Source organism: Tachypleus tridentatus, chromosome 13, assembly GCF_004210375.1.
Source record: "Tachypleus tridentatus isolate NWPU-2018 chromosome 13, ASM421037v1, whole genome shotgun sequence".
In the NCBI taxonomy this organism is placed as follows: Eukaryota; Metazoa; Arthropoda; class Merostomata; order Xiphosura; family Limulidae; genus Tachypleus; species Tachypleus tridentatus.
The window spans coordinates 82,340,521-82,359,710 of NC_134837.1; the positions used below are offsets into that span (position 1 = coordinate 82,340,521).

Genomic DNA, 19,190 nt, shown 5'->3' on the forward strand with positions numbered 1-19,190 from the left:
GCATAGGCAAACTAACTAAAACATATTAAATCCAGATATATATATAAATTGACAGAAATGCATTTCACTCAAAATAATGAAATGTTAGGAAGCTCAACAATATGAGAAAGCTTATCAAGCTGCTCTCGTACTTTTGAGGTAATATATTAAATTATAGATGAGTTGACAATAAATAGTTTAACTGTTTTAACCAGTAAGTGTTTTATAGTTGAAAATTAAACATTTTCTAAAATTTAGCTTTTTTCTTTCTCAAATCTTTATTCTTGAAAGATTAAAGCTCTGAAATTTTCTCTCCCAGATCTTTACCGTTTTCACATTGTGTTCAACTTTATCACACGAATGTCTTACAAATAACCTTACATCGTAACTATCTATTAACTGCTTGACCCTGTTCCTGAACTATCACTCCTATAGGGTACAGATAAAACTGAAGATGAAGGTTAACAGAGAAAATTGTACAAGTTGGTGTCAACTTGTGTTTGTTTCCCTGGATCGTATTTAGGTAGTCGAGTATTGTGCCAACAGTGTGGATGTCATTATACTTGCCATAGTCTTCATCTCCTGTAATTTCTCTCGCTCTCGAATTCCAACAGTCATATGAGTTCGTTAAATCCATGTAGATGTCCAGGAGTTAAAGAAAAACCGATGAAACCTCAGCAACGTATATGTAGTAGATAGTGTGAATATATACTACTAGGGATGTGTAGTTAGTGTTTAATGAAACCACTATATAAACTAGAATTTTTAGCAAAGGAAACCAGAGGAATGAAATTTTTAAGCATTTTATTAAAGGTATAGAAGGAACAATTGATAGTAGGAATTCTACAACTCTCATGTTAGTTTATTACACTCCTCTTAAACGACCTAAAAATCAAATTTATTCAACCGTTTATTAGTTAATTTATTACCTTTACCCAGCGCAACCAAAGTGAACAAAGATAACAAATTACTAGAAGTTGTAAAAGCTCGACTCAAAATAAATAGATTAAAAATAAGAAAACTACAAAGAGAGTTCAATATAATGCCAAAGTGAGTAGAAATACAAAATACCAGTGATAAACCAGGATAAATATGAGTAACGAAACTTATAAATAAAAATCTATGATACCCAACACATGAATTGAATTACATTTAGTTTGAACCCAATATGTTCTGGCTTTGGTTGAATTCCATAACCTATGTCTAAGTTTGTTTGTTTTTTTTTTGCTTCGTGGTTCGTCTCGATATTTTGATCACTTGAAAAGTATCTTGCTTACAATAGTATGTAAAAAATTAAGTCAGATTGTAGATATTTTTGACATACGAGAACTGGGTTCACTCCTTGTTAATACAATGTTAAATATCATAATTTGGTTTAATGTTAACAAATCATTATACGAAGTTAAGTACTTCGTTAGGAAGAAAAATTATATTGAATTGTAATGTTGACAAACCAGTGTATACTAATATACTATTTTACAAATTAGCGCATACTTTAAACTTCTTATAAGGCTAATTCTACAATATATGTTCAGTGGATTACTGAAACATGGTTATTAATACATCTAGGAACAACAAGAAACATGATTTGGAATGCATTGTGAAACTGAAACATTATATTAGGATATTACCAAATTCGTGATATTCAAATGTAATTTCATGAATTTTAAATTCGAGACTTAACCATGTTGTATTCTTTACCACCATAATGACAGAAGCTGAGCGTCTTGAAGCGTGAATATTTAGGAAACTAAAGTATTGTAATTGTATTCGAGTTCTACAATTTAAAATTACTTTCACTTTTTTGTTAGAGATTTCAGTGGAATATAAACAATAAAGAATTAGTTTTTTTTTCTTCATGCAGTAGTCAAAAAGTTACACTTCAACACTATTAACTACAACTTCGGTTAACATAAAGCACCTTTTTAACATTATCAAACAAGTAGAATTTGAAAACCAATAAATTAAATAAATGATTTCAAAGTTTTAAAATTAAAGTTAAGTCCCTTTTTAATTTGGTTTAAATATAAGAAGATACCAAGGTTTTAGAAAAACAGGTACATCCAAAAGAAATGGAAATTAATACTGATATAAAGATCGCCAGAGCACCAAATACAGACATTAGGGTTATTGGGTTACCTTTTATGAAAACTTGAATAAGGAAACTTAGCGGAATTGCTAATGAAAAAATTATACTCGCTGGTTTTGGACTGATTAGTTGTAACCCTCGATTTAAAGATAGCAGAATTACTACACCAAAAATTGCCAATAAAACCAAGTATAAATTGTTCTTCGAACATTTCCAGAAATTTGTAGGTACACCTCTCATCATAAGTAACAAAGTCCAGGGAACTGTTGTGCACAGAACTGTGTAAAAAGAGATCACAGTGTAATGTACTTTAGATAGAGAATTGCTACACACAAAAATGAATGCATCAGACATGGCACCACATGTTGCAATCATGGCGCCAAAAAGTCTAGGTTTTGAAAACTCGTCTGCATTATTTGTTTCGTCTGTAAACAAAAAGGCTGGTTTGTAAAGTAATACGATTCCAAACAAACACAACAAAACAGCGAGGACGTCCGCAGGCTTACAACGATGCTTCAAGAGACAAATACTGAAGAGCATTGTATAGAAAGGGCTAGAGAAATACAACGAAGCTGCATCTCCTATCGGCAGTAGAGTGTACGAGTAAGTCAGCATCGACAAAGCTAAGGAGCCAAACATACAACGAAGGAGTAAAATTAACATTGTTTTTCTGTCGTACAACATCCGTGAATTACTGAGTAGTACAACTGGCAACAACATAAAAAGTCGGTAAAGATTGTTAAAGCCAATTATGTTCTCGATATTTATTCCGTCAATGAGTTGAACGACGAGGCCGTAGAACCCTTCTCCTGTAGCTGCTATCAAAAGACAACCAACTCCGATACAGTTCATTATAAGTGTTAGCACTTACAGGTGATAAAGATCTGAAAAATAAGTGAAATTATTGTTGAATATACACACCAGATCGTAATTTGCAAACTTACATAATTCCAATAGACAATGTGTAAGAAGTCAACAAATAACATGTAACTGAATTTTATGAAATCATATAAAAGTATTTACAGAAAAGATATTTAGACTTTGTCTTGTTGGCTTGGCTGTACAAGTGTTTAACACTTTAACCCTAATATATGTTGATTCTATAAAGCACGGACAATAAATCTGTATATATCTTTAAAGTATGCCCATCTTTATATAATATTGTTGTAACTTTATTCTTTCGTAGACAAGATCTTTTAAATTATCTGACGAATCTAATTAGAAAAACAGATCAAGTAAATGACAGCATATTAATTTATTTCTTCTTTAAACCTTTTGCAGACTTCCTTTTATTTGCAAATGTTTGTTTGTTTTGAACGTCGCGCAAAGCTCCTCGAAGGCTACCTGCACTAGCCGTCCTTAATTTACCAATGTAAGACTAGAGGGAAGGCAGCTAGTCATCACCACCCACCGCCAACTCTTGAGCTACTCTTTTACCAATGCAAAGTGGGATTGACTGCAACTTTATAACACCTTTACGTCTGAAAGGGCCAGCCTGTTTGGTACGACCGAAATTTGAACCCGCGACAGTCGGATTACGAGTCGAACGAGGTGTTTAGGACTAGCTTCATCATGTATCAGGTACCTATCTAGTTCGCATAGTAATTCCGTTTTCATCCAATTTTCGAACCCGCGACCCTCGGATTACAAGTCCAACGCCTTAACGTACGTGGCCATGCCTGGCGATTTGCGAATTACATTCACGATTAAATTGGGTGGACACTGAGTGATAAACCTTAACTAACATGTAAATAATTCTTCTCTCTTGAAACAACTCTACAATATTCTCAAATATTTCGTTATTATAATCTACTCTCGAATTTACGAGAAAATTTAACATCAAATCGTTTAGAACTTTACAGGTGTTTTAAGCCTAGCTTGTCAAACTTTTTGATTTCTTGGTCACGAATAAAACCTGCAACCACTTCCAGGAAACAACAAATTACAGACTGAAACTACAGCTCATAACAATGTCTACAAGGAACCTATTAGTAATTTTAAAAGTTGCAGGCTCAAAATATGAAGTATATTTTTCATCAATATAAGATTCTATATAGGAATTAATTTGGACTAAACACATTCTTTATTTCGACAACACTGAAAAAGATGCCTAACAAGGAATCTACAATCGCAATAAACCTAATAATATTTACTTTGTCAATGAGAAACATGACTCTCAAATATTCCAAATCATATAATCTACAGGTAGTCTACATTTATAAGAATAATTTTCAATTTTGAGTATAATATGTAGTAGCTATTTATTATGTAATAAATATAATTAAAACGATTTTTGAACCTTGATATTATCAACAGTTTACACATGTTCATTTTATTAATAACATCGTATTTGTGTCCCTTTTCCATCCAAATTTCACCTTTCACATATTACGTGGATATTCGCATATTATATTTCGCATATAATATTATATTATTCTCTTTCTCTTTCGGTGTTTGGGTAAAATATGTTCATACCCTGGAGGGTCAGGTTCTCTTTGACCTCTTTCTCCTCCCCGTACTTATGTGGTCTTGCAGTATTGAAATTTGTGTTTATTCTATTTTTAGGTCAGTGTGAACTGAATATTATTCTGATACTTTTCAGGGCAATGTGCATGTATTGTGGTACATATATGGTTATTTGCTCTACCAGCAGAATGTCAAGTTTGTTGGTGGCATTTTTTAATTAATTTTTATTATTTTTATTGGGCCCGGCATGGCCAAGCGAGTTGTAATCTGAGAGTCGCGGTTTCGCATCCCCGTCGCGCCAGACATGCGACGTGTCTTTCAGCCGTGGGGGCGTTATAATGTGAGGGTCAATCCAACTATTCGTTGGTAAAAGAGTAGCCCAAGAGTTGGCGGTGGGTGGTGATGACTAGCTGCCTTCCCTCTAGTCTTACACTACTAAATTAGGGAAGGTTAGCACAGATAGCCCTCAAGTAGCTTTGTGCGAAATTCAAAAACAAACAAACAATTATTTTTATTTATTTATTTTTATGTATAAAATATAAATTGACTGGAGAGAGATGTTTAGGACCAGCTTTATCAGGTACCTATCTAGTTCGCATTGTAATTCGTTTTTCATCCAATTTTTATCGAAGTACGTTATTGTACTGTGTAGGAGTTTATCTGGTATGGTTAATATGTTCGAATATTTGTGTATGAATTGAGGTGATATAGTTCTTGGAACTCTGTATGCTGTTGTGAGGAGTGTGTTTTGGATTGTTTGTAGTTTGGTTTTATTTATTTTATTGGTTACAGTTATCCATGCTGGAGCTGCATAATATATTACTGGTCTTATATAAGGTTTATTGATTTTTAGTATGTTGTCTGTAGATGCTCCACAGTTTTTACCAGTTAGACTCCTAGCATAGTTAGTTCTTCGCCAGACTTTATTTTTAATTTCGTTGATATGATTAATCCAAATTAATTTTGAATCGAAGGTTAGACCTAGAAATTATGCCGATGGGGCAGCCGGAAATAGTGTACCATTCATATATAATTCTGGCTGTTGTTTTTGTGTTTTGTCAATTTCGTAAAGACTAGAGTTGTGTTTTTGCTGTGTTTATTTTTATTCTATATTTTTGACAGTATTCGCTTATTCTGTTTAATTGTGGTTGTATGTTGGTAGCTGCTATTGATGGTGTTGCGGCACTTTTCCAGACTGCCACATCATCAGCGAACTGTGAAGAGAATCCATGATTAGGATCCTTCAATGGCATATTGTTTACATACATGATGAAGAGTATAGGACTAACCACCCCAACCTGAGGAACACCAGCTTCTGGAGTAAAGTACTCAGAAAAGGTACCCTCAACATTCACTCTACCCTTTCTGTTTTCCAAAATGTTAAATAGCAAACGCATAATTCAACGCGTTAGTCCCATTTCAATCATTCGGGACCTTAGACCATCATGCCATACAGTGTCGAATGCTTTCTCGATATAAAGGAAGCAAGCGACAGTGCATTCTTTTTATTAAAGCTATTTATTATAGTTTTGGTTAATCTAATTAAGTGATCTGTCGTTTCTCTAAATTTTCTGAATCCATTTTGTTCTTTTGTTAATTTTGATGTTATCTCCAAGAATGTGGAGGGTCTATTACTGATTATTCTTTCGAGAATTTTGCCTATACAGCTGGTCAGGCTGATTGGTCGGTAGCTATAAGGTTTATTTGATGGCTTTCTTTCCTTATAGAACACTGATATATTAGCGAGCTTCCAAGAAACTGCGTTGTATCCTGAGGATAAAGATAGATTAAAAAAAGTGTTCTTAGGTGGTCAAACAATTTCGGAGTGCCCTTTATTAGAAGAATGGCTTGTATTTCATCTTCACCTGGAGATTTAGTTTTTGTGTTTTTTATTGCTTCAAGTAGTTCTTGTTGGGATATTTCTTTTGTTAGTAACGTGTTTTCATATTTTGTGACAGGTCTTGTGTTTGTCTCAGTTATGTTTATTGGAAAAATTGGTTCAAATTGTTTTTTATTGTTTAGTATATGGTTGGTGACTTTATTATAGTGCACTATTTCAGCAAGAAGAGGAATAATGAGATAAAAAGTTCAACTGCAGCTGGTATTGTTTTAAGTGACAGAGCTGTTTGTGAAAAGAATTTATCTTGAACATGCAATTCATTGCCTGTTTCGTTTTGTATGGTAAACTGTACAATACTTCCACTGTGTAAGTATTCATTAAACTCTCTCACATTTTCTCTCTTTTATATGAAAATACGATAAGAATATCGTTGTCGCAGTGGATATAACTGTTATTTCTTGGTCCTTCCCAACATATTAAGCACTACTATGTTTAATGTGGTATATGTTCTTGAAACAGTTTGTTATAATTCACTGGATTACATAAAAATGTGTACAGCTGATATACGTGTGTAGTCTTACATACATATGTGAACAATATGTAAAGTCATTCACGAATCTTGCATAAACCAAATGGTGCACTTACACAATAAACAAGTATTAACCTCACGTTTACAGGAGAATTAAACTGTGCATGTCACGAAATCTTGCAGCATTATATTAAAAGTTTAAAGTAAATAGTTTTCTTAGTAATGTATGTCAATGAACTTACTATCAATAATATATTGTTAGTCAAGTTTTTAAAATTATTTACAGTATACTAAAGTGAAACACATACCAGAAAATCATGACACAACTAATCAAACGTTCCTGTACTGTTGGAGTATTTATTGAATTTTCACATTTATTTCTCACTTGAAGTGTTTTTTCTCTCACTTTTTTCAACAAGTACTGTTTACCTACTCTCCTACTGTCAATTCATTGTCACCTTTTTTTTTCGCCACTCTGAAGGAGTGCGATCTCCCATGTTAGTTCAGTTTCGCTGCTTTATAAAGCTCCACCTTTTCCCGCTAATAGTTCTCTCACTGTCATTGTAGTTTCGTTAACTAATTTAGACGAGTCACATTTGGAACTGCTACTTTGGTGTTAGAACACTACTGTTAATCAGATTTCCGTTTTCTTTTCCTTTTTACAAGTTTTGTACTTTTCAGTGGTAAAACTAGAACCTAATATATAAATGAAAACATAAAATACAAACTTACTCCTTATTTTATTCTTTGTAGCAATGCTTCGTGGAAAATAATTTAAAGAACGTCTACTCGCATCCAGTTAAAACAGAACTGACCTTCTTCTTCAGTAAGATAACAAACAAGCCTTTAGCAACAGTAGCTTTGAGCGTTGTAACTAAATTGTTTGTGTGTCACTTGGCGTTGCTCCAATATAATATTTACATTTTCGTTATTTAACACGTGGCGCAGAATACATTATAGCTACTTATATAAGTACCAATTTCCCTACATCATGCTTTCTGAACGTAAAGCTTAGCAGTTGCTTTGCATATGTTGCCATTTGGTAAATACAAGTACAAACGACATTTGTTCGCCTTTCTCCTTCCATAGGAAAACAGAGATACAAAACTATCATACAAGTATAATGTCTGTAGATGTATTGGGTTGAGGAATAATTCGTGAGCATTTTTTCAAGTTAAAAAAATATATTCATAATTGAAACGCTTTCGCAAAATATTTCATGTCATTTGGTAGATAATTTTTTGCTCTAATAGATGGTGTGTTTGATTTTCATATGTCTTTAATTTTTGCTTTCATTTTCAGCTCATTAAATGGAATGTCAAGTGGACAAAATCGAGCATTTTTGACACCATCTGCTTTTCGCATTTAATTTCTTGCAATTTCGTTTAAAACAATGCATACTATATACCTAGGTATTACATGAAATAAAGTATCATAATAAATGTTTTGGGTGTAATGTGTTCATGTATTGAACTATTGTATAGTTTTGCATGTAATGCTTGAATGAAATTATTTAAAAACGCTCACGAATTATTCCTCAACCTAATAATAGCACCCCCTTCCCAGTGGCACAGCGATATATCTGCGAACTTGACTCGCTAGAAACCAGGTTTCGATACCGCTGGTAGGCAGAGCACTGATAGTGTATTCTTTAGCTTTGTGCCTACCTTCAAGCAAATGGAGTAGATATATCTGTCAAGTTAGGTTTACCGGTGAACATTGGATGCGATAAACATGAAGCTCAGCAGTTTTGGTGTTTTTTTTTGTGCGTGTGTGGTTAAACGCTAAATTACACAGTGAATTTATATGTGTTCTGCACATCACAGGCACATACACCGACTTTTAACATTGGAAGCCCTAAGACCTATCGCCACGCTGCCATTTCTACATCATACTTAATTGTTGCACTACGACTATTTTGTTTTATTTCTGTAAATGAATTGAATATTTTTTTATTCTTTTTTTATCGAATAATTAATACAAACCCATATAATCAATATAAAATAACACAACTCGCGTAGATACGTAACCTTCATCATAACACGTTAAAATATGCACCTTTCAGTATACCTGGGGTCTTTACTGACTCCGCCTATGTCTAATGATCATAACTTTGATTTAGATGTTGAAAAGTTAGCATACTGGCTTCTCTTCTCATAGCAGTGTACAGATAAACTGTAAGAAGGACTGAGTACCATTAGTATACAATATGTGATTTATTAATACAAAATATGAAATTTATTTATATCAATTTTCTCATATGTAGACAACAAATTGTCATCATTGACATATATTTCGATAATTTCGGGCCACTCTTCTCTCATTGACATCTCACAATTAAAATTAACAAAATATTGAATGAAGGAAAAGATTGCTCGAATATGTAACAAAAAACACCAAATTGAACGAAAATGTGCTTGGGGTACAAATGGGTCCAAGGGGGTTGAACTACATCAAACTTTGTTTGAGAGATAAACTAATGCCAAATTCTGGGTATCATGTAAGCAAAACATAAAGTGTTTCTCATACAGTGCTATCCAATAAACATAGAGAAAAAATATGCATTTTGCGTTGTTAGACTCAACCACTCATTTGAGTAGAACTTCGAAAGATGAAAGTAAGAAAAGAGAAAAACACTATGAAATTAGCCTAAATACTAGCTGGTTAAAAGTTTAAGACCATATAAAAAAGCAGTCTTAAAGAGGGTAGAAAATGCCCAACAAGATTTTCTCAATAGTGAAAAGCACGGCCGTGACAATACTAACTATTGAACTGGAAGGTCCAGGATAACCAGCAACAAGTGGCAGAAGTTATGAAAAGTGCTCCTAAAACTGATGGAGCTCAAGTTCGACCTGATTACTGGCTGGAAAAGATCACAGCAAATAGTTGCACCAAATATTTTATTAGTCAGCCCAGCTCTTTCAGTGTTGGATGATGGTGCAAAGGTGAGCTTTGGGTTTCTGATAAAAACAGAAACATTGAAAAAGCTGGTAGACCTCTTGATATTTTAAGCCTTCTGAGTGTGACTTATTTTATGTCCAGTAAATAACGACTTTATTTACTGGTGAAGGGAAATAGATTAGACGTTAGAAGTGAAATAGATCCTGGGCTAAGTTCATCAAGTGTAGGCTGAATGAATGAACAGTCGTCGAAGAGTTGACATTAGGTGGTGTTGGTTGCCTGTCTTTCTTTCTATTAGTACATAATATCAAAATCAAAGATGGGTACGCGAACACACTCTCACGTGACTTTGCAAAAATATGGCAAAACAAGAAGTATATATTGTTTAAAAGAACAAACAAACTTGAAATTTTATCAGCTTAAAAAAACAAAAACTAGATTATAATAACGCTACATTACCTAAACCACATTAAGTTGAGAGCTGTGATTCAGTCAATGCAATTATTCTTCAATCCTGTTATTGATTAATTTAGAGCCAATAAACAAACTTACCCGGATATAGATGTAGATGATAAAATTTATGTTTTAATAATTACGATAAATATTCGTTTTTTTTTCACTTGAAATCGATTTATTGTTTTGTTTTCAATTTCGCGCGAAACTACACGAGGGCTCTCTGCGCTAGCCGTCACTAATTTAGCAGTGTGAGACTAGAGGGAAAGCAACGAGTCATCATCACCCACCGGTGACTCTTGGGCTACTCTTTTATCAACGAATAGTGAGATTGACCGTCACATTATAACACTCCTACGGCTGAAAGGGCGAGTATGCTTGGTGCAACCGGAATTCCAACCTGCAACCCTCAGATTACAAGTCGAGTGCCTTAACCACCTGGCCATGCCGGACCAGTACTTAAAATCGAACTACCTTGAAAACCTTAGAGAAACGCATTTAAAGAAAACATTCACGAGAGTAATTTCCAACAAAAATGGAGATGTGTGCGTTTGTTTAAATATGATCTAGTTTAGCAATGCAGAGGTTAAAAAGGCCCAATTCTGACATTTAACTAGTTACCAATAAATAACTGACTGTGTGTTATCTTATTGAGCTGGACATCTTCAAGAGGATGATTTTCGATTTGTAATTTTATTTTAAACCGTAATCTTCTCAAAATCTTATTTAGTTTATTAACAGAACAAGGACAAAAACAAAAAGGATTATTCGTTTTTGTTATTAAAATTTTTGTTAAAAAAATAAACCTTGGAATACACAGATAAAATAGCTACTCTTAACATTGTTTTCCTTTTCACCAATGTTCCAGTTGAAGAGATGGTTGTTTTGTGTTGCTAATTATATTCAATTTATTCTGTTAGAAGTGAGTGGTATTATTAAGTTCAGCTTGACTGTGTGTGCGCGCGCACTGAATGAAAAAGTTATTCTTACCTTAAATAATAATTACCTTAGATAATAATTACAATTCATTAAATATAGTTCACACTATAACAACTGTTGATTAACAATGATGACAGAAATAGTGTCATGACTACAGTTATTCCATGCGACCTGAATAGATTTTGGTATTAGCGAAACGCCTCTTAAGCAATGAATATTACAGCTATAGTGCTGTCTAATTTATTTAAGGTCAGTGTCCATTCGCTCCCACTTAAAATAACGACTTAATTTTAATCCTTTGTCGCTTTACTAAATGAATGTTTTATCACATATTTAAAACACCAGATATTCGTTTTACATCTAACTGTAATCATAAACACACACCTTCAGTATATATTATAAAAACCTCATATTCTCTAGATATATGGAGACGTAATATTGGATCAAAATCACAATCACAGTTTTATTCTGAACCACTACACACTTAATTCTACGTATCTGGATGATACACACACCATCACAAGTTTTTTGAAATGTTGTTAAAACAATTAAAGAACTAAAAAGCGGGGCAGGTATTTTGATTTAACACTCTGCACCTCAGGATAAGATGCAAGGCAATCGAGGGCACTTGGAAGAGTCCTTCTCTTCACTCTACTCGCGAAGTCAGATTTGATGCAGAGCTAGTGATAAAGAGCTAAACCGAAAGAATTATAAGTTTACGAGATTGTGACGAGTCGATGTAAACTAATCATCGAGCAGGAAGAGGATCCAAATATTTTATTACTATTTAAATATTCAGTCCTAAATAATGAACTGGATAAAGTTACAAACGATTATTTTTTCCAAAATCGTGCACTTATGAGCAATGGAGACCATCACACGTGCCAGCTTCAGAGGACTAGGCTATAGTTTACTAAATAGTCGTTTGCAAAGCAAATCAAAGTTGTCTATAAACTCCCCATGAGAGGTCATGGAGGTATTAATAATATATGTGACAAAATTATAGACATTTCTTTTGATCAAAAATCAGGCAAGATGTTTCTCACCTTTGTGAAATCTGTCATATATATCAATTGGATAGAAAACCCGACAAGAAAATTTCTGTTACTCCTTTGAAGTCTATATCAGTTTTTAAAGAACACCGCAGTCATTCAACTATTGATTATGCTAAGCTAGCAAAAATAGCATTTGTGTTTAATCACTTTTAAGTGTTATGGAATTTTATTATCATTAGGTTATTTGTATTAGTTGTGTTATATATTGTCATGATTTTTGAAATTGTTTAATTCTTTGAAAATGTATTGTATTTAATATATTTTTATCAATGTGTATATTTATGTAACATCTGACTAAAAATTGTCTAACACCAATTTTTAATTGTCTAAGGCAGGAGGTGTAACAGATTTACTTTTGTACATTTGTTTTAGTACCTTTGTTTGTCTCAGTATCGTTGTTTAAAGCATGTCAAGTATATGGCTGGACGAGTATTGCGCAAGTTCTGTCCCTTTTTTAAATTTTTAGAAGATTCTGGAGCGCAGCAATCAATAATATGTGGTTCATGAAAACGTTAGCGTGTTTTTGAACATTCTTGAACCTTCGGGAAACTCTTTATGATTTGTGTGAAAGCAGCTAGCCGAGAGACAGTAACAGAAAATTACAGTTACAATCAGTGTGTTTAGGCCTCTGAAGCTACAATTGTAATTTACGACTATTAATCGGAAAACTATAGAATTTTGACCCAGAGTGTTTATAGATTTCGAACAAACCGTTTAACTTCAGTGAATTAACTTCGGATGTTAGTATTTCTACAAGTGCATTGAATGTTTCTTTCGGATAAAAGTCAGCGGTGACGCCAATCAAGCTAGCTTGCTTAAGGGAGGTGTGACAATATCAACTCAGAATTAATTTGCTTGTCGTGAACCGAGATCGTCAATAAAATATTCAGTTCTATACCAGTTATAAGACTCAGTATTGTTTGTAAGTTTGTAAAGCCCTTGTAAATAAACCATCATTTATAATAACTGTTACTAATAACCCTTACTATAAATTGTATTGTGTTTTTGTTTATATATCAAAACATATTTGTGTTAAAAAAGAAAACTGTGTGTATAAATATTGTTGGCAAATATCGTAAGATTGACACATATTAACATTTATTAACTTCTGAATTAAAATTAAATTTCCGGTTATTTGAAATCGTAATACGTAACGTACGTAACATAATAAATCGGAGACTTGTCCTTAACACAAATGGTTATATACAACAGTGTAACCTTAAACACCATATGTTTAGTTATCTGATAAAAAATATGATTTAGTATTTTACTAATTGTGATCTGTATCTTTAACAATATTGTGCACTTCAAAATTCAGAGCTTGTAACATTTCTAAGTAAACTGAAATAATGAGTGGATATAAAACAAACTATCTACTTACATCAAAAATAAAAGTCAGTTTGGTAATGAGTAAGCATCAGAATGAGTAACATCGAGGGTTTAGGAAACGAAAAATCTGGTTTCAATATTTGCGTGGACAAGACACCAGATACCCCATTTTGAAGCTTTATGATTTACAAAAACAAACGTTAAAATGTATTACACATTCTCAGTGATATAACCCGTTCAAGAGCTTTAAAATGTCTCAATTAGCTATCTGATGTGTCCACCAGAAGAAATCGAATCCCAGATTTTAGTGTTGTAAATTCGAAGTCATTGCGCTGTCCCATTAAGGGACGAACTTTAAAAATAAAAAAAACAGTCAGCACAACGAACTACGAGCAACTTACCTCCAATATCTCCCCACTGTACTCCCTGTGGCAGAATTTACAACTGGTCCTCCGATTATACTACGATTGTAACAGATAGTCTTCCATCAGCAACCTGGGAATCATAGCTGCGCACTGATTGGTGCAAGGGATCGCATCGTATTTACACGTATTTAAATGGCCCTTGGTGAAAAAAAGAGCAACGATTCGATGAAAGCCACATCTCTTTACTTAAACATTTCAAAATTGTATATTAAAGAAACAATATCAAAGAAAAGACGAGTTCGAACAGGTATTAATATAAAACAGGATGTCCGGAAATCGTTAAGAAACTACTTTCTTCTGAATATGTGACTTGATAACAACTTCCGGATGCCCGGATATGCATCACAATAAGAAAAAACATAAATACACTGAAATTAATAATAGTTACAACACATCATTTTATAACTAAGTATAGCGTTTCAAACAATCAACTAATGAGAGCATAATATGTATCGTTACATAACACTGGTTTACAAAGAAATTGAGGCAAGCACAAAAATAGCTGTTTTAACCTAATTTGGGGGTGCTGAATTCAGATTTGAAATCCGTTTTTACTCATCACCTCTAGTTTTTTAGATATGCATACTGTACATTTTGTACACATACTGTACATAAAGGCGTATATGCATTCAGGGTTAATTTCTAATATTGTGTGACTTATGTCTTCTTTTTTAGTTATTATGCAATAAATGTAAGTGATAGCATTACATTATATATATATATAGCTATATATCAAGACGGATTTTGGCAGTTAAGCGTAGCCAACACGTCTCAATCAACAGCCAGTGGTGCACTGGCAGTCAGCGCAGGAGGTTAGTGTCCCTCGACAATTGTGTTACACAATCTTTTGGGTATATATTTGTATTACAATTTCGAACGACGCACATAATTATTATTGCCTTACATATGATTTAATTTTACTTTGTTTTTTTTCAGATTCTCCAATGGCTTCAAGCTCGTCAAAACACCGAGGATGCCTCAACAAGGCCAATTCTTTCTGCTACGTGTGTGGGGACTTCACGACAGTTGCACAGCGTCGAACCATCACTTCCCTCCTCAGAACTGCCTACTTTCATTATTTTGACTGTAAAATTGGTGATCAGGACAAATCTTGGGCTCCACACATCTGTTGTAAACCCTGCTACAATGGACTAACTGCTTGGTTTAATGGCAAGAAAGCGGCTTTCCACTTTGCAGTCCCGATGGTTTGGAGAGAGCCACGAAGCCATGCATAAGATTGTTATTTTTGTCTAACAAATATAACTGGTTTCAATGCATCTTCTAGAAAAAAGATCAAATATCCCAACCTTCCATCTGCTATGAGACCCGTTCCCCATTCAGATGATCTTCCTGTCCCAACACCTCCAGTAAATAAGGATCTTCTTTCCTCATCAGATGAAGAAATGCCTCCAAGGGAAGATTCTGCCAAGTGAATCTCTTCCGAAGATATTGACTCTTCTTATTCAGGAACAAGTGGCAACGAGCCACACTGGATCACGCAAGAAGATCTGAATGACCTTGCTCGTGATTTGTATCTGTCAAAACAGCAGTCAGAGCTCTTGGCTTCTCGGCTTAAACAGTGGAACCTAGTCCAGGAAGATGTAAAGATCACCAGTTTCAGGAATCGGAACAAAGACCTTGCTTCATTTTTCGACATGGAAAACAAGTTGTGCTACTGGCGTCTTTTCATAAACTCTTCCAAGCGAAGTCTCAAGGCTGTGCTTCTGCACAACGGGAATAAATATCTCAGCATTCCCACTGCACACTCTGTCCATCTAAAGGAGTCCTATGACAATATGGAGCTTCTTTTAGAAGCTGTTAAGTACAACCAGTACCAGTGGAGTCTGTGTGGGGACCTCAAGGTCATTGGTCTTCTTATGGGTATGCAAGCGGGCTTCACAAAGTACTGTTGCTTTCTCTGTCTCTGGGATAGTCGAGCTGTATTCCAGCATTACAAGCAGAAAGACTGGGGGTCTAGAAGCACTTTCGTTCCTGGCGAACACAGCGTCAAGGAGAATCCTCTGGTTGACATGAAGAAGGTGCTTCTTTCTCCTCTTCACATCAAGCTTGGTTTGATGAAGAATTTCGTGAAGGCCATGGACAAAAATGGTGCTGCCTTCCAACACTTGTCTACTGTGTTCCCAGGTCTCAGTGCTGCTAAGCTCAAAGAGGGCATCTTTGTCGGACCTCAAATCCGAGAAGTGCTGAAGGATACTGATTTTGAGGAGCTTCTTACCTTAAAGAAACTGAGAGCATGGGAAGCATTTAAGTCAGTCTGTAGTGGCTTCCTTGGTAACACACGCGTACCAAATTACCAAGCCTGTATTGAGAAGTTGCTAAAGACTTATGAGGATATGGAATGCCGAATGTCACTCAAAATTCATTTTCTCCATTCCCACCTCAACTTCTTTCCTCCAAACCTTGGAGCAGTGAGTGATGAGCACGGAGAAAGATTCCACCAAGACATTACGAAGATGGAGAGCAACTACCAAGGCGAGTGGAACCCCAGCATGATGGGAGACTTCTGCTGGATGCTCTTGCGTGACATCCCGGAGGCAAAATACACCAGATCATCTAAGAAAACACACTTCTAACTGTCTGCGGTACTATGAATTGTGTACATTGTGTCATCCAAGTATATTTATTCCGTCAATGTTCTTTATCTATCCTGTTTTATCTGTAATAAGCTGCTGCAACTGTTGAAATAAGCACGTATATACTCTGTATATACTAAAATGAGACTATTTAAAAGCCAGAAAACTAGAAGTGATAGAGCAAAACTGTTTATAAATTTGAATTCAGCAAACCCAAATTAGTAAAAAACACCTATTCACATTCTTGCCTCAGACAAAAAATATTTTTTTGTAAACCAGTGTAATTGGAAAGTATGTTTACTTGTTTGTTTTTAGAATTTCGCACCAAGCTACTCGAGTGCTATCTGTGCTAGCCGTCCCTAATTTAGTAGTGTAAGTCTAGAGAGAAGGCAGCTGGTCATCACCACCCACCGCCAACTCTTGGGCTACTCTTTTACCAACGAATAGTGGGACTGACCGTCACATTATAACGCCCCCACGGCTGAAAGGGCGAACATGTTTGGCGCGACGGGGATGCGAACCCGCGACCCTCAGATTACGAGTCTCACGCCTTAACACGCTTGGCCATGCCGGGCCGATTGGAAAGTAAACGAAAGATGAAGAACACCTAAGCATGAAATAGTAACATGTATTTTTTTTTACCAGTAATGACTACCAGATGAAGAATGTGTGAATTACATAAAATACTAAAACCATGTAAAATGCACAGATATACGTAACAAAACAAAAGGGAATCCTCAACAGCCACGGCTATAACTAGGTCTAAAAGCGCTAAAGAAATAGACGTTTGTAATCTAAAAGTGTGTACTTAAAGAAAAAAAAACTCATAACAATTCTATGAGCCACTATGCCGCAGCTATAAACAAGTACAAGAATATATTACAATATAAAACTTTAAACCACCTACACCAATTTTTTTATATTAGCATAACCGTACCAGCAGTACGTTTTCAAACAGTTATGTAAAACAGTTGAACCGCTCCAACAGAAAAACTGAATCATAACGATTTTTTAAAAACATTTACTAACCCCACATATAGACGACAGAAGAGCGTAGATGGGCCAAAGATACCATTCAATACAATTTGTCAGTTACACCTTTACTCCCTCTCTCCATAAAGTTCGACAGGTTTACGATTTTCATTCAAAATAAAACTAATTGCAAAGAAAGACAACATTTCTCAAATATATTTGATGTTGGTAGATAAAGAAACGATAACATAAAGTAGGGGTTACCAACGCCCACCTCGCAACTGTGAAAATATTTAAGGTTGCGATTCAACTATCTCTACACACACGTACAAAGTGATAGGAAATTACTGTACTTGTTCTAAATCGTCCTTTGTCGTAATTCTTGTGGCCTTATAGCCCTCCTTTTGAGGCGAGACTCCAGTTTGCAAACCACCAGTAACACAGTGGTATGTCTGCGGACTTTCAACACTATAAACCGAGTTTTGCTGCCCTGTGAAGCTTTGCGCTTTATTACAAACAATCTAATCAGAGAAACACCGAGATAAAAAAATTAAAAAGTGCCACAAACGACAGATAATCTATTTGTTACGATTAGTGATGGCACAAAGCGTAACAATATTTCGTATATTGCGGTCAAACATTATAATGAAAGTGACAGAACTCTTCCGTGTACAAATTTTATACATAAGGAAGTTGGACTTAAAACCTACGTTACGAGAAACTGTTAGTGTATATTAATCATGGTGTGCGAAAAGTTTCGAATTGTTCATCAAATTAAAGAAATAAAAGAAAGTAATTTTGTTTGTTTAAAGTAAATACAAATCTACACGATGAGCTATATACCCAGTGTCAACAGCTATTCTCGAAATTAAATTTTTAGGGTTATAGGCTTACAAAACTGGATTACCTCAGAAAAAGATCTGCCTCCTTAACGGTTATCCTACGATTCTAATAAAAAGACTGAAAATAGGCTTTGTTTGCGATAATGAAAGATTGTTGTGGTGTCCGTTTACAGAAAGTGCTTTAGTAGCTGGTGGATAATAGCTAGTTTTATGAGATATCTTTGTGACTTAAAAATGCTAAAGGTGTTGTAATCAGAAATGGCTTAAAGCTTAACAACGATATTTCGCAAGAAATGACAAAAAAAATGATTTTATAAGATGGGTTGTTTCAGCATAAACATTTCCTGAACTGACTGACTAAACATTTCTTATAAACCGTCAACAGAACAACTTACTCTTGGTTCTTTATCTACAGTTCAAATGAAGGTATAATATTTAACTTGGATAATTAATCCTCCGTGTCTACACTCTTGATATTGTTATCGTGGTAAAAAAAAGTCGAATATCATGTATCTACTTCAGTCAAAATTTACAATGTGCTTGAAAACATTAGAAGTTCAATTTACCGACATCAGTCAGTCGTTAGGTCCTAGAAAATACAAGAGTTACTACGTATACATACATTAAGAACAGCTGTGGAATGTGCTATACAGGAATATACTGAGAAGCAACGAACCAGACTAACACAAGTCAACGTCTCTGCTTCTGACTTTATTTCATAATTTCTTAAACTTTCACCACTGACAAAAATTCACGAAACTTGTTAAATAAATGGGA

General features: G+C 34.6%; 1 protein-coding gene across 1 annotated transcript; it reads right to left on the reverse strand.

Annotated features, from left to right (window-relative positions):
- Positions 1-297: 297 nt before the first annotated feature.
- LOC143239607 (solute carrier family 35 member G1-like) lies at positions 298-7,753 on the reverse strand. Its single transcript, XM_076480876.1, has 2 exons — positions 7,636-7,753; positions 298-2,952 (listed from the first exon to the last, which is right to left on the reverse strand). The coding sequence occupies exon 2, from the start codon at positions 2,918-2,920 to the stop codon at positions 2,000-2,002; it is 921 nt and encodes a 306-aa protein (XP_076336991.1). The 5' UTR covers positions 2,921-2,952; positions 7,636-7,753; the 3' UTR covers positions 298-1,999.
- Positions 7,754-19,190: the final 11,437 nt, after the last annotated feature.

Bases quoted from the DNA above. Each gene is read 5' to 3' on its own strand.
- LOC143239607 (XM_076480876.1), bottom strand. From the start codon at position 2,920: ATGAACTGTATCGGAGTTGGTTGTCTTTTGATAGCAGCTACAGGAGAA.